Genomic DNA, 15,581 nt, shown 5'->3' with positions numbered 1-15,581 from the left:
AGCTGTGCTGTGACAAGGCTGCCGCCCCTGAGCAGCGTCACTGTCCTCGCTCTGGGGCAAGGGTGTGACAAGGCCTCACACAGCAGCCAGGAGGGGCCAGGCCAGCAGCCAAGTTCTGGCCCCAGCTCCCAGGGGACAGCAGCACGGTGGACCTTGCTGGCTTCCAGCTGCTTGGAAGGGCTCAGGAAAGGGCTGGCCCTGCTCTCCCACCATGTAAGCCATGTGTGCTTCCAGGCCCTGCACTGGGGCGGGGATCTGGCACCCGCTGTGCTACCGGGCAGGGAGGGACACATTCAGACCCAGGAGCCGTGTGTGCCATGGTCCCTTGTCATTGTCACCCTGGAGTGGCCAGGCTGGCTGAGCCTGCAGGTTCCATCCCAGCACCCCGAGGAAGCAGGACATGCCCCAGTGCCCGCCCAGGCCAGCAGCACTCACTCTGAGGGAAGCGTGGCGGGTTGTCGTTGACATCAGTGACCACGATGGTGACCGTGGTGGACCCAGAGAGCCCCCCCAGCTGTCCTGCCATGTCTGTGGCACGGATCACCACCTCGTAGCGGTCCTGCGTCTCGCGGTCCAGGTCTGCCACGGCCGTGCGGATCACACCTGCAAACAGCAGCACAGCTGAGCACTGAGCTCTCACAGGGCAGGTCACAGAGCCACACACAGCCTGCGGCTGGAAGGGCTCACTGGAGATTGCTTTGGACAAGATCCAGACCTAAACAGGATCAGCTGGATCTCCCTCTCCACACGGGGCAGATGCTCCAGGATTGCACCGACCTTCACAGCCCTTCCCTGGGCTCGCTCTGGTATCCCACAGAATCATATCTGGTGTCAGGTACAGCACCTGCATCTCACCAGTGCACAGAAGAAGGCACTGTCACCTCCCTTCACTGCTGGGACACTGTCCCCAACCACAGCCCTGGTGCTGCTGGCCAGCTCTGCTGCAGGAACACACTGCTGGCCACAACCAGTGTCTGCTGAACCCCTCTGCAAGAGATCATGTCAGCAAAAGCCAACTAAGGGGAGAGAAGGGCACTGAGGGGGAGAAGAACAAGCCCAGGAGGCTGCCAGCCAGCCAGAAACATCCCAAAAATCCTCCTGAAGCCCAGGGATGACCACAGGCTCAACCTGCTCCCAGCAAGTCTCCTCATGAAGCGTGAAAGAGTCCAACTGCTGCTTTTCCTGTGGGCTACTTAAGCTCCCACTGGGTAAAACCCTGGCACAGAGGAGGTTTGTGCTTTTCCTCCAGGGTGACTGGGAGCTGGGTGAAAGATCTGTGGAGGTCAGAGGGGGCAGGAGCCACAGGAAGAGAGGACTCATCCTCACTCCCACCCAAATGCGGGGGCTGTGCTGGGGCCAGCCTCGAGGTCTGCTCTGTAAAAACCCAGGCTGAGTCACAAAATCCCTCTGGCACACATCTGCAACAGCCCACTTGTCCTGATCTGCTGAGCAGGAGCCAGGCTTGCTGCAGCACCCCTTAGAGAACAAGGGGGTGCCCCTGCCCAGGCTCCATCTACAAGGTGCCATGGCCTGGGCACATCTTGGGGGGAATTGTGTGATTTGGAGAATGGAGGTGGGGGCAGCACATTTCTAAGAGTCTGTCTGCACAAAACCCCTTATTTACAAGTGTCCTTCTAAGTTAAGGAGACCAGAGACGACAAAACACATGCTCTGTGTCAGAGAATGCACTGGAGCTTAACAAAATGAATGGTGTGGTAGTACTTCTTACAAAAGTAACTCTCTTAAAACCTGTCTTTATAGGTCTCCAGTATTCATCTGGGATTGGGAAAATGACCAGGACTAAAATATAAAGGAATGTAAAGCAAGAAACAAAGAGCACTAAAAGCCTGAAAACTCTGTGCATGGCAGAAATTATAAGTCACCCACGACTGTTTCATTTAAATGGAAACAAAGTAGGGAAAACATTTTGAGGATGAAAGAAAGAAAGAAAAGATTGGCCTGAAGTGGCACCAGGGTCAGGAAGGAAGGAGAGCCTACATGGATACAAGGTCATTAACACCACATTCCAGTCCCACTGTACCAGCAGCAGCCCATAACAGACAGGAATCAACTTAAAATCCCCTCCAGCTCAGTTTTTTAACATTCCCGCAGATTTAGACATTGCTTTGTGTTTTTGTAAATCCTCTCTCTTCCAGCGTTTTCTGTTTAACTATCAGCTTTACCTCCTCCTACTGTGAACTGCAAATTCATCTCTGCTTTGTTTCACCAGTAATCCTGCCTGGTGCTAGGCTGGAGGAGGCTGCTGGTCCCCAGTGAGGGGTCTGACCCAGGGGGAACAGGGAGCTCCCCTCCTGCTGAGCAAACAGCAGAGAACCATCCAGTGATCTGAGCCCCTTGCAATCCATCTGCTGATGTGCAGCACAACGAGCAGCGCTAGAGCATCAAAGGTCCAAGTCACCAAGAGCACAGCAGAGGGGGAGCTGAGTTCCAGCAGGCTGCAAGGAGCCAAGGTATGGCTACAGGGACAGACCCCAAGGCTACCAGATATCTTCACTCCACAGCCAGCAGGTTTCCAGTTTCCCCATTCATGGGTCTGCTGTGGCCTTGTGCACCTCCAGACCAGGGCTCACACCATGGAGCCACTGGTGCTGTGGCCCAAGGGCAGCCAGAAATGCCACTGAGCTGGGAGGATGAAATTCCTCCCCCTCGCCCTTTGCATGACATTACAGGTGCAGCAGGAGCTGGCAAAACTGTTCAGGAGACATTTATCACTCCTTCCTTTGTGAAACTAGCAATTATTGCAAGGATTAGCATTGTTAGGATTTATTATAAAGACATAACCATCATTTCAGACCGTTGCCATTCTCCAGCTCTCATGGATAGGCACAATTATCACCCAGCTTCCCTTGTCCCTCTGTCACTTCAGGTTCTGTAATTACCTGGACTCTCCTGCCTTCAGCCCCATAGATAAGGGAGCAGGTCTGAACTCAGATCAGGTAGGACTGTTAATCACTGAAGAAACAAACCCTTAGTAGTGGCTGCACCACAAGGATGCCCTGACCCAGCATCGAGGTCAGAAACCTCCTCATCAATACGCACTCTCAGAGGAGACTGTGCTGTTATCCCTGGGGTAGCTTGGTCCACTGATCAATTCTATTGGGTTTGGATGCTATCAGCACCTTGAGGGATTGTTCTCAGTCTAGAGGTATGGTCTAATTTTGGAGGTTTTGTTTTGCTCCAAGGTAGCCCCAATTGAAAAACGCAGATGAGTGGTTTATGAGTGAGTGAACCCAGGATAGGCACAATTATCATCCAGCCCCCCTTGTCCCTCTGTCAGTTCAGGTTCTGAAATTACCTGGACCCTCCTGCCTTCAGCGCCATAGATAAGGGAGCACGTGATTATCCTGTGATGGGGCTCAGGGTGTGCTCTGACCCCCTCAGGCACCTGCTCTGCTCAGAGGAAGCCGTTCAGCAGGGAGTCCCTCTCCCCCTCACACACAGAGGCAGAGGGGATGCAGGAAACGAGGCAAGGACCCATCCCAGCAAGGATGGCACCCTCCCAGTGGGCCAGCCCTGCACAGAGCCCCAGGGCTCAGGGGCCAGCCCCAGCTGCTGGTGCTGACAGGCCTCCCCTGCCACCCCACTGTGAATACAAAACTGTTATTTCTGGGCAAGCACTGTCTCATTGAAATTTAAGCAATTCTGTTAATTAACGGGGTCTGAAGCATTTTATAATGAAAATGATTCATGTCAGCACAATAGTGATGAATTGGGATGAGAGGGAAAAAGCTCATGCATTCACCAAGGCTGTAATGACTTAACTGAGCTGCTCGTAATGATATAGCTCATAATACGCCATGCAGCATGGGAGGAAAGTGCTCAGGCACTTCCCAGAACACCTCCAAGGTCACTCGTCCCAACGGGGAGCAAGTCCAGGCTGTTTGGCACATGCAGAGTAGGGCCAATGTCCCCAGCCAGCTCCTGTTCCTCCAGCAGCACAAGGCAGACAAAATCTCTGCCTGTGGCAGGGGTGGAGACTGATCAGAAGCTCCCTCTCATGGTGTTGTGTGCCCAGTCCATCCTGGAAAGGTGGGGATCTGCTGCAGACAAACTGCCAGACCTCCAGGAGCCCATCAGGACTGTCACTGGGATGCTATTCCCAAATGGCATGGGCCACATCAGGCCACCAGCCCCAGAGTCAGGCTGGCTTTGCCTCCTAGGCTGAGGTACCACTCACCATTTGCTAATGGCTGTGGCAGATCAGGGTCTCCACACGTGCTCCACGTCCATGTGGCCCTAAGGGCACTGCCTCAAACACCCACCAGCAGCAAACCCACATGGTCCCATCCTCCAGAGCCAAGACAGTCTCTGCTCCCAAAACCTGACCCCCAGGGACTCTGCAAAGAAGCTGCAAGGGATGAGACAGACCTTCCTTCCTCAAGGCTGTACAGAGAGCACAGAAAAGTCATTGCTATCATCTCCCAAGATTCACCTTCTTTCCAGCCAGAAAAACTGACAAACTTTGTCTTTCCCAGACACTGCTAACAAAGCAAGAACAACCTCGAGCTCAGAGTTGTCTCCCCCATTCTTGTCACTATCTGTTAGAGCTGAATAATGTGGACACGTGGTGGCATACCCTCTGGTACAAGGCACATGTGGCTTTCCAGCATGATCCAGATTAATCAGTATAATTACCAGGAAAGGGGACACTTAGAGCATCACATAAATACCACTGAATCTGCTCCAACAGCAGACTCTCTTTGGGTGACAAAAACAAAGCAGGACAAAGCACTCAGCAGGTAACTGCCTTCCAGGAATCCCATCATTATGGGCTTTGCTCTGCTCTCAGGTACCTCTAGGTCAGATGTCCACATCCTCAGGGACTGCCTGGACAAGGCACCTTCCAGCTGAGGGCAGGAGGATCAACAAGCCAGAAAGTCAGGGAGTAACAAACAGGGACCTATCCTGAGGAGGTTCCTGATCCATCACAGCTCAAAGCAGGCAGTGCTCAAAGGCAGATGAGATTACCTCTGGGCCATAAAGAGTCAAGGTTTTAGTATCTCCAGGGATGGAAGTGTCACCATCATGGTGACAAGCCTTGTCTTCCTGCCATTTGGGTCTCTTTAGTGTGCATGCCTGAGAAGAATCTAGGTCTGTCTCCTCTATCCCTCTCCTATTTAGCTGGATAAAGCAGATTAATTTCTGCCAGCAGCCTGGTCAGTTAGATCAAACCATCTCTGCCTCAGGCCAGGAATGGCAAGGCACTGCCAAACTGACTGCAGATTCCTCACCTGTGCCCTCACCTGCCTGCAGGGACACAGAAATACCAATATATCTGCCAAGACATGAGTCCTGCTGGAAGCACACATCCTGGAGGAGGTCAGCCCTTGCAGAAGAGGTCTTGGCTCCAAGAACCAGCACTTCAGTCTCCCTCCAGCCCCCATCCTGTCCTTCAGCTCAGCACAATTTGAGAGGCAGAAGCTAAAGGTGCTCTGAGTGAAGTACGAGGCACAAAGGGTCAGGAGGTTCATGAAGCACCTAACAAGGGCTTGTTCCAGGCTGCAATCAGCCTTGCTCATGCCAGTGCAGAGCCAGCACACTCACCCTTTCTTTGTCCCTTCTTTTAGCAGCTAAGTCCCTCATCACTTAACATTAATTCCCTCAGCACATTAGTAGATACGCTCTAATTTCCTCAAGATGACCAAACATACAATTTGGTCCCAAATCAGCTGAAGTTCTTGCACCAGTCTCAGAAAAGGGCTGTTAATGTTCAATCTTGCTAACAAGAGGAATCCCCTTAAACAGATGTGGCTTCTCTGCAGACTCTTGTGCCTTACACTCAGAGTCCCTTGTGCCTGTGCACAGCTCTGGTGGATAAGGGACAGGGATGGGGCACAGACCTGCACAATCTCTGGGCACACAGAACACACATCTGTGTTTCCAGGCACCAAGGAGCATTTTTAACAAACTGGCAAGAGCAGCAGAGAACCGTGTTCTGCCTCCCACCCCCACATCACACAGACCAACAGCTCAGTGTGCAGCAGGCTCCCAGCCCCAGCTCCTCTCCCAGCCCAGCCTTACTGCCCCAGAATCAGGCAGGTCTGTCTCCAAACACAGCAAGGCTGGCAGGTAGGGGTGAAAAAACTGAGAACTGCACGCAAATAACCATCAGCTTCATCCCAGCAGACCAGTATCTCCATCCTCCCTGGCACAAAAAGCTCCAAGCCCTTATGGCTCAGTCTTTAAATCAGGACACAGACTCTAAAACTCAGGAGCTGGTTTAAGTCATCACAAATGCCAGACTACATTTCAAATACCTTCTGAGTTCTGCCTTTTCCCTGCATTCAGCAGAGCGACAGATTTGAAGAACAACCTCTTCCTTACGGTAAAAAGCCAGGCTCCCATGCACAGCCCCAAACTGACAAGCTGGCTTTTAAGGAAGCAAACATAATGAAACCTATGGTGTTCCATGCTGTGGTTGCTCTGTAGCACTCAATATCCCTACAAAAGGATGAACAAGACTGCTGGAAACAGGGGCAGCAGGCTGTGGGGTGTTGAGCAGCTTCAGGCTCCCTCCCAAGGAAGGCATCACAGGCAGCAGTGAATCTCCAGCCACACTGCCAGGGATAAGAAAGGGCACTGCAGAGCACATGGGAACAGACACGAGCAGGCAGGCACAGCTGCCTGCCAAAAGAGAGATTTGCCCCTATAAAGGTGAATAATCTGCAGTGGTACAGAGAATGCAGGGTGATATAAAGCAGCAGCCCGTGGATTCAAATGCACAAATTTCTCCTCTCATGTAAATGCTCTCAGAGTGCCCACACTCAGGTGGACATCTCCATATTGGAAAAGAATAAGCTTGAAAGATCTTGGTGAGGATGAGATTCCTGGAGCTGGAACAGGAGCTGCCACCAAACCTCCCACCCTGTGTAACTTTGGGAGAGCTGGGCTCGTGGCCCAGCAGCAGTGAGGGGGATTCTGCTGTCAGGTTATTGCTCTCACCCAGAGCCAACACCCAGCACAGCAGCAGAAGAGGCTGTTTCCCACTGGAAGCAGCAGGCAGAGCTGTGTGCTGGCTGCTGAGAGAGCACAGCCTCCTGAGCAGATCAGGGCAGCCACAGCACGGGCACTGCTGCTCACCTGCTGCAAGGAGCAAAGATTGCCTGCACCCTGTCTGAGAGAGGAAAGCAGCACAAAGCTTACAAAGCTTAATGCCTGCAGGCTCTTGCAACAAGCCACAGGGATATTCTTACAGCTGGCAAGAAAACCTTGCCTCAAAAGCTTATGCATATAAAGCTCCCCACACACACAAAAAAACCCCAGCATTGACCTCCAGCACACACAGGTGAAGTTCTTGAACTTGATTTGGTGTACACAACACAAGTTTCAGTCTGTGAAACTAATCTCAAAGCATGAGAGTGGCTGCTGTATATGAAAGAAAGAAAAGCTTATGTGCATCAGCTGTGCTTTCTCTTCACCATCATTCAATTCTGGAATCTTCCTACAGCATAAATGCCATCCTGCTGCTCCCACTATTCCAGTGGAGCCATTTAGATGCTTTTCTCCCTCCAAAGAGACCCGAGATGCTACAGGCACTCAGGGCTTACTGAGTGGCAGGACTTGGCACAGCACAGCAGCCAGACAGTTTGGGTTTGCCTCTGAAAGGTCCATTGAATACAAAATCCCAGCTGAACACTACAGCTGGAAACATCCATGAACAGGAGACAAAGTCAGCAACACATGGTCCATGTTCATGTACACAGGCATGGAAACCACTTTTGTACATGCCACACCTGTGCTATGAATGAGGGTGTGAAAAGAGCACAAGACAAGGGGGGAAGAGAGAACCTGTGCTGGAAGGAGTCAGGGGCTGAGGAGGTGTGCAAGGCAGCACATGCATGCATGCACCTGCAAGAAACAGCAGAGAAGGAGGTCAAAACCAAAAATGGAAATCAAATTGTTCTTCATTATCATATATTATAAGAAATGTAACATGCCAAGTTTTTATGGTTCTTTTTATGGCCATTAATAACAATGGTGGCTCTGAGAGCTACGCTGCTGCTATGGATAATTAAATCTTATGCTCAGGGCAGGAGCTGGGCCACCTCGGGCAATCAGACTTGGATTCCCCTGTGCAGCATAAAGTCTTGTTCCAACAGAATGAGAGTGGGAGCAGGTTGGGGTGTGCTTGGGTGGATGTGATGACACCTTGTGCCCCCACAGCACTGCTGCAGCCACAGCTTGAGGGGCTGATGGGCAGAGCTGCAGCCCTGCAGTGCTGGTGAGGCAGCTGCCACAGGCCTGCTGCAGCTCAGAGACCCCCAGAGTCAGCCCCAACACCTGTGTTAGCAGCCAGGTAACCTGCAAGCAGACATGCTCTAGAGGGGCTGGAGTCTTCTGCAGACTGTCAGCAATTTTGCCTTTGTGAAACACAAGCAAGTAAAACAGCAAATCAACCCCCCAGTGTATGAAACAGCCAGCTTGAGAATTAAGACACAAAAAGTCAAGGAATCAAGAAGCCTGGATTCCCAGAGTGACATTAATTCTCACCACAGTCCCACAGGGCACATTTTAGTTTATGCCTTAAAACAGAGCATTAATGTGGCAGGAAGCTGAGCCTCTGCACGTCCTGGCTTGTGCAGTTGGCTCCCAGTGGTCCCTCTCCATTCCAGAAGTAAGACTTCACTCACACAAAGCTGTCTCACATTAACAGGATCTCACGTGCACCTGCATTTTCAGTGGTTAGCCTATTGTTCCTACACACACAATATAAAACAAAGCAAATCTGGCAGAGAAGAGAGCCCAGGTGCAACAGCTCCTGAGCAAGGGGTGGGTACAGCTCTTGTGCCCTCTCCCCCCTGCACCAGCCTCAGTCCAGACAGAGGCATTTCCCAGCAGAGGCCACAGTGTCAGGAGTGTGCAGGAGCTCCCAAACCCCCAAATCTGAGCGTTCCTGCAGCAGCAGCCAGGCTGGTGGCAGAGCCAGGGCTGGGCCCAGCTTCCCCATGTGCACCACAGCACTGTCAGGAGCTGGAGGGTTTCTTGCAGGTGCAGAGGTTCAGGCACACAGACCTTCTTCACACTTACAGCAGCATCTCCAAACAAATCCCAGCCTTAGAAAATATCAGCACACACACAGATCAGCCTTACAGAGACTTGGGACTTCAGCCCAGCTCATGCCACTGTGGTTCAGCAAGAGGGTGGGGAGGACTTTGCTGTCCAGTTTTCCAACAAAAGCTGCAGCTCCTCAGCCTGCTTGTCCTTTGACAAATTTTCCTTAAACTACGGGCACTTTACCGTATGCTTTGTGCCTTAAATATCCCTTATTAGCATTTGAGTCTTCCCTTCTTAGCAAGCTTGTGAGGCTCTCATTAAGGGTAATGAGAGTCAAACTCCTGGGAGGCAAGGACAATATATATCCCAACATCTCCTGGTTATGGTCTACTCTAACCAGTATGTCAGAGCATCATCTGCCAGGGATTTATTACAGAGGCATTTTACAACAGGCTCTATTATAAGTTATTAAGGAATGGAGCAGCTTCTACTGTTCTTTCATTAAATATTAATAGAACATTTATAAACCTATCCTTAATTTAAAGTGTTACCTTTAATCAAAGCCCTGGTGATAATGATGCAGCTTTTGGTAAGGCCCCTTTGGTAGTATTTAAACCTTCTCCACTGAAGGTTTATGTGCCTGTGGGGGCATTCCTGCTCCAGGCAGAAAGGAGCTCTGGCCAGTGCAGGTGCAGCTCAGGCACTCTGGGCAGGCAGCTGCAGATCCTGCTGCAGGCAGGGCATGGAGCTGGGCAGCAGCTTCCTCTCCAACACCCCTGCCAGCAGGATCCAGCACCAGGGGCCAGCAGGGAGGCACAGATCTGGCTCACAGCCATGCCCAGGAGCCACAGCCCCGCTGGGATCTCGTGGCCCAGCCCAGCTGGGTGCTGCTCACCTGTTTTGCTGTCCACAGTGAAGTGCTGCTCCCCCTCCAGCACACTGTAGACCACCCTGGCACTGCTCCCATAGGTGGGGTCGTCGGCATCAGAGGCCATCACCTGCATCACAGAGGTGCCTGCAGCAGGGACAAGGAGGAAAACAGAAAGTCAGGCAGGAGTTTAGAAGAGCAGCACAGAGCTCAGAGCAGGGCCCAACGCTGATTGCTTGCAAATGATGAGGGGAAAGAGAACAGCTGGGTGCAAATGCAGCATCGCCTCCCCACCAACACCTGAAAGCCAGGACTCCAGACATTGCAGACACTGCTGTGAATGCCTCTGGTGTGCTGCAGAGTGGCAGCAGGGACAGGGCCCTGGAGCAGGACCTGCTCTCTCCAGGAGATCACTGGCCTGATCAGCTGGGAGCTTTTCTCCCAGTAGCTTTCTATGGCCCATCTGGGGATGTCATACTGGCCTTCCTGTCAGCACAGAGTGAGTGACATGGTCACCTCCAGAGCACAGAGGGACCACCCAGCTGGGGCCTGATCCACACTGCAGCAGGCAGAGCTGCCCAGGGACAGCACCCTGAGGAGAGGAAAGGCTTTCACTTGCCCAGGGCCAGACATAGCACCGGGTCCTCATGCTCTACACGTAGCAGGGCAGGAGGACTATAAATTGGATAAAAGTCCATCAAATGTCTGCAATTAAGTTATTGATTTTCAAGGCTGCCTCATTAAACTGGGTACTTCACTCCAACTGTCCCTGTGATGGCTTTAATTTGACATCATGTTCAATTTAACAAAAGCAGGACCCAGGACATGATGGTGGGGGCAGGAGCAAAAGGGCTGAGATGCAGAGAGACAACAAAAGGGAGAAAGGAAGGGAAGCCTATCCCTGCCTAGAGACACCTTGAGGAAGGAGGTGGTGTGACCAAAGCACTGTGAGGACAGGTGACCCTGTTCCATCTCCAGCACCAGACTCGGTGCATCCCTGCCCAGAGGTCAAGCACTGGAGCAGTCACACAAAAGCAGCCTCTGTTCCTGTGTCACAGGAGGCAGATGTGGAGCTGAAACCATCCCTGGTGCCTTCCTCCTCCTTTGTCAGCAGACCCCAAGCCCAGAGCCTGCAGGGATTTCCTGCACCAGCCCTGCCCAGAGTCAGGCAGGAGATGAGGCAGCACAGCACAGTGCAGCTGTGAGCAGCTGGGATGCACAGGCTCTCCCAGTCCAGTTCACTCTGATCTCCTGGAAAGGGTGCTCACTGAGGGAAACGAGCAGTTACCATGGTTGCTTTTCATTCTCCCTGGCAGCCTTCTCAGAGCTGCAGCTCTGCTGATAACAGGAGAATCCCCCTCATCAGTCTTCAGCAACAAGCTAGTTTGAGTCAACTTATTTATGCTTTGCTGTCTCCAGTGAAGTTATGGTGCATCCCTGCCAGGCACGTCCAGATTTTACACCACGGCAACACTGGCTCTCTGCCTGGCAAACAACTGTTTAAGAAATACTATTGCTGCATTTCCTCCTCCTCTCCCTGCCATAACACAGCTCCTTCAGGCAGGTATGAGCCAAGGCACATCACTCCCACACCAGCTCTGCACATTCCCCCGGGCAGCCTGGCGTGCTCCCTTGGGAAGCTTCTGATCAGAAAGCAAAAACAGGGACCAGAGGAGGGAGATGACACCAGGGTCTCCAAGCATCCTTCTCCCAGCTGCAGGGGAGAAGCCTCCCAGGGATGCTGGAGGTGCCAAAGTCTGAGAATCCCAGAAAGCAGTGTCTGCCCATGGGAACAAGAGAGGGCACAGCCTGGCAGCAATCAGCTGAGAGCCCAGTGCCCACAGTAGCACCTGCAGCACAGGCAGAGCCTGCTGACCTTGCACAAACATCCCCAACCCCAAGAGCCACTTGTTCCTGCTGAGGGTTAGGAGATTCAACCCTCACCCACAGGACCCAAGCCCATCAGTTTATTTCCCTGCCCTTGCCCTGTACACCCTGTGTCAGGACTGCACATTTGCAGACAGAGCAGGTGCCCCAAGGACCACACCACAGCCTCCTGTTCCAGCCCTGTTTGTGCAGTCATCCCAAGGCAGGGATCATGAGGGGCAGGCTGGCCACTAAATGTTTGCACCACCCTGCATCTCAAGATGCATCCATTGAATTGCAGAACTCACCCCCTACTCCATCCCTGTCAGGCACAGCTGTACTCCTTGTGTTCCAGTGTTTACCTGGATGCTGCCAAGCTGCAGAGTCTGAAGAGGAGGCAGGACTGTGCCCACCCAGAGCAGTTTGTGTCACCATCCCAAGCCACACCTTGGACAGGTGAGGTGGGCTGCTGCTCTCAGGCTTCCTGTGCCAGCACTGAAAGCTCCTGGCCCACAGCTGCTGGGCACTCCCAAGAACTGGAAAAACAGGGCAGCAGCTCCAGCTCCTGGTCCCAGGGGTGAGCCCCATGTCTGGGGCCAGAGTTTTCTGCTCAAGGGTAAGGGAAACCAATCAGCATTGCAGCAAGACACCTTCACTCAGAGGCAGAGAGGGGCCACAGTGCCCTTGGGCTGCAGCCAGCAATGCCAGAGGTGATGAAGGCTCTGCCCTTCCCCACCTGCCCTCACAGCATCTCATTAACAAAAAAACAACATCAGCCAGGTAGGGAGCACTGACCCCTCTTTGTCTTGACTTCCTGTCTGCAAAGATGCCTGATCAAGGTCACCTAAAGGGTATCAGGAATTTATCAGTTTAACTTTCCAGCATCCTTCCCTAACCTCCATTTATCCCTTTCCCACCCTTCCCACCCTTCCCTTTCCATGTGAAGAGCAGTGATATTCAATTTCAGCTTAACCTGGTCCCCTCCTTCCTGCAGAGACAAGCTTTCCCTGGCTCCCACCCTGCTCCAATATTAGTCCCTGCTCTCCAAGCACAGCACTGCCCACAGCAAGTACAGAATGTACAGCTTTTATTTAGTTTTCTGGCACATGCCTTAGCCATAAAAGATACACTAAATAAAATCTAAACATCCATCATGTACTCTATCACCCGCCTCCCATACCCAAGGAGCCTGAGCCCATATCCAGAGAGATAATTAGACATGTAAAATGAGATAAGACCTTGGTTCCTCCCCCGACAAGCTCACTCCACAGATCAGAGGAAACCAACAATCTTACATAAAAATTAACAGGTCAGAATCAATCTCTAATTCTCCCTCTGCAACGGTGAGCTCTGGCACAGCAGATCAAACAAACCCTGATTTCCTCCAGACCCTCACTTCCAGAGCAGTACTTCCCTCAGCCTAGCTGGCTGTGGCTGCCAGCCATCCTCTGTCCCCATGGGCCCTGCTTGGGCTGTCCCCATTCCACACCCTGAGCCATCCTGGAGACGTGCCAGGGCCATCAGCCAGCCCTGAGCTCTGCCAGCAGCATCCCTTCCCTGCTGTGAGCAGGGTCAGCAGGGCAGGGAGGGGCTGCCCACGCCCAGAGGTGCCCGGGATGCCCCACTGTGGTGTTTGAGGGGCCCCAGGACGAGGTGAGAGATGAGAATCTGACTCCATGTTCTCAGAAGGTTGAGAAATTATATTATGTTATATTATAGAATACTATACTAAAACTATACTGCAGAAAGAGAAGGATACATCAGAAGGCTTAACAAGAATGAATAATAAAAACTCGTGACTGACTCAGAGAGTCCGACACAGCTGGCTGTGATTGGTCATTCAATAAAAACAATTCACATGTTTGGATAAACAATCTCCAGACCACATTCCAGAGCAGGAAAACATGGAGAAGCTGAGGCTTCTCATCTTCCCAGGAGAAGAAATCCTGGCGAAGGGATTTTTCAGAAAATACCACGGTGACAGCCCAGGGGCTGCAGGAGCTGTGTCACTGCAGGGTCCCTTCCCTGAGGGCAGCCCCCAGAGCCACCCTGCCATGCTGAGTGTCCCCAGGGCTGGCAGGGCACGGCAGCCCAGCCCAGTGCCCTGCATGGGATGCATGGGCTCTGCAGGGCACCTCTGGAATGGCAGTGCAGGCCTGTCCTGGCACCTGTGACTGCCTCCCCACAGCACCCAGAGCCTCTGGGGCCATCCCTGCGTGAAGGAGGCTGAGAGCTCCAGGCCACTTGCTATGCCACTCACTGCAAACACGTTCAGCTAAAAGAAACGTTGACAGGCAAACTCCAAACACATCCACGAGCAGAGAGGCCCTGCACTGAATCCACAAGGAGCTGGCTGGGACCTGTCACTTCCCCAGGGACACAAGCACAGCCAGGCTCTGGGCAGGCAAAGAGGCAAATGAGCAGCAGGGAAAACCAGCACTTGCTAAACTTGACTGTCCCTCCTCATGGCAGCATTCACCCTTCTGTGGCGAAACCAGGAGCCTCCAGATGCTCTCCAGACCAGCTCTGGGGCTCAGTTGCCACCTTCAGCTCAGGCAGAGAGCAGGGACACTTTCTGGCCACGCTGAGAGCCCTTTCTGAGTGGATCTGGCCAGCTCCAGGACAGCACTGGGGCACTTCAGCCCTGCAGAACATCGGGGACCCTGCAGGGAGTGCTGTGTCATGCAAAGCCACATGCCCTGGCCTGATGCCAGCGTGCAGCACTCCTGCTCCAGGTGCCTGCGTGCCATGGGGCAGGAGGGAGTTTATAAACAATGCAATTCACAGCTTTTGTCTGGCCCCAAACACCTGCAGTGGCCGATGCACCCCAGACACATTCAGGCAGGACACCAGGGAAAAAAAGAACTGGAGTAGCTTAAAAATTACTGGAGCAGAAGTGAGTTTCTTGCAATCTTGTCAACATCCTGACTTGGTAGAAAGCCAGGCCCAGAGGAGATTCACTGCACAGCCCTGTCACCCCACAGGACAAGCCCCAGGGCAGTAACCTGCTGGGGTGTGTGCTACTGTGAAACTTCTTTTGGGGTGTCTGGCCAGAGAAAGGCACTGCACAAAGCACCCCAGCCCCTGGCATGGAGCAGATAAACGTGGTGCCATGGGGAGCAAACCACAGCATCCCATGGAGAGGCTCAGGTGCCTGAGGGGCTGCCAAGTGCAGCCTGATGAGATCCTCACTTGGGCAGGGCAGTGTGTGGAGCCTGTGACCTAGAGCACAGTGCAGAAGGGGAAGGACTCCCCTCACCAAGGACAAACAGACAGGGCAGCCCCAGCTCCCAGCAGCTCCAGACACTCACAAGTGACTTCAGCACTTTCCAGCAAAGGGGGTGTGTGGGGGGAAATCCGATTGCCTGCAAGTGTTCTGGCTGTATGGTAAACAAAGTGTTTTTCTCTGCTTCCAGCACGGAGATTAAACAATTTCTTTTCACAATAATCACTTCTGCATTCAGCCAGCTTTGTGCTGGAGTCAGGGCTTGACCCCAAGTTTCTGTCTGTACAGCCAAATCGCCTCTAATCTGGACATGGTGCTACACAGAGAAATGAGAGTGAAATGCACCAAGGGAGGAGTGATGCTCTGATGGAAGCATATGACTCTCCTGGCATGCTCCTCACTCCAGACCCTGCCTGCTCCCCAAGCACCCCACAGGTGAGCTCTGGGCTGCAACACCCACCCTGTGCAGCCAACAGAGTTGTCTGACAGGAGGCACCGTGTGCTGGATTTGGGCTCACGCCTCAGTGCAGCAGACAGCTGCTAAGCAGACCCCAGGGAGATCAGGAAAGGAGCCCAAAATACAGCTAATTTTAGCACCTCCTGTAA

General features: G+C 52.7%; 1 protein-coding gene across 1 annotated transcript in view; it reads right to left on the bottom strand.

The window, feature by feature from the left end:
• Positions 1–15,581, bottom strand: part of CDH22 (cadherin 22) — a 78,670-nt gene that overhangs the window by 28,118 nt on the left and 34,971 nt on the right. Inside the window, exons 4-5 of the mRNA XM_077187542.1 lie at positions 9,911–10,030; positions 436–603 (exon numbers count right to left, since the gene is read on the bottom strand). Coding sequence (XP_077043657.1) covers positions 436–603; positions 9,911–10,030 — 288 coding nt within the window. The remainder of the gene's footprint in view (positions 1–435; positions 604–9,910; positions 10,031–15,581) is intronic.

This window comes from Agelaius phoeniceus, chromosome 17 (genome assembly GCF_051311805.1).
Source record: "Agelaius phoeniceus isolate bAgePho1 chromosome 17, bAgePho1.hap1, whole genome shotgun sequence".
In the NCBI taxonomy this organism is placed as follows: Eukaryota; Metazoa; Chordata; class Aves; order Passeriformes; family Icteridae; genus Agelaius; species Agelaius phoeniceus.
Note: the sequence above shows the minus strand (reverse complement) of the source record. Positions and strands in the feature narration are given on the sequence as shown.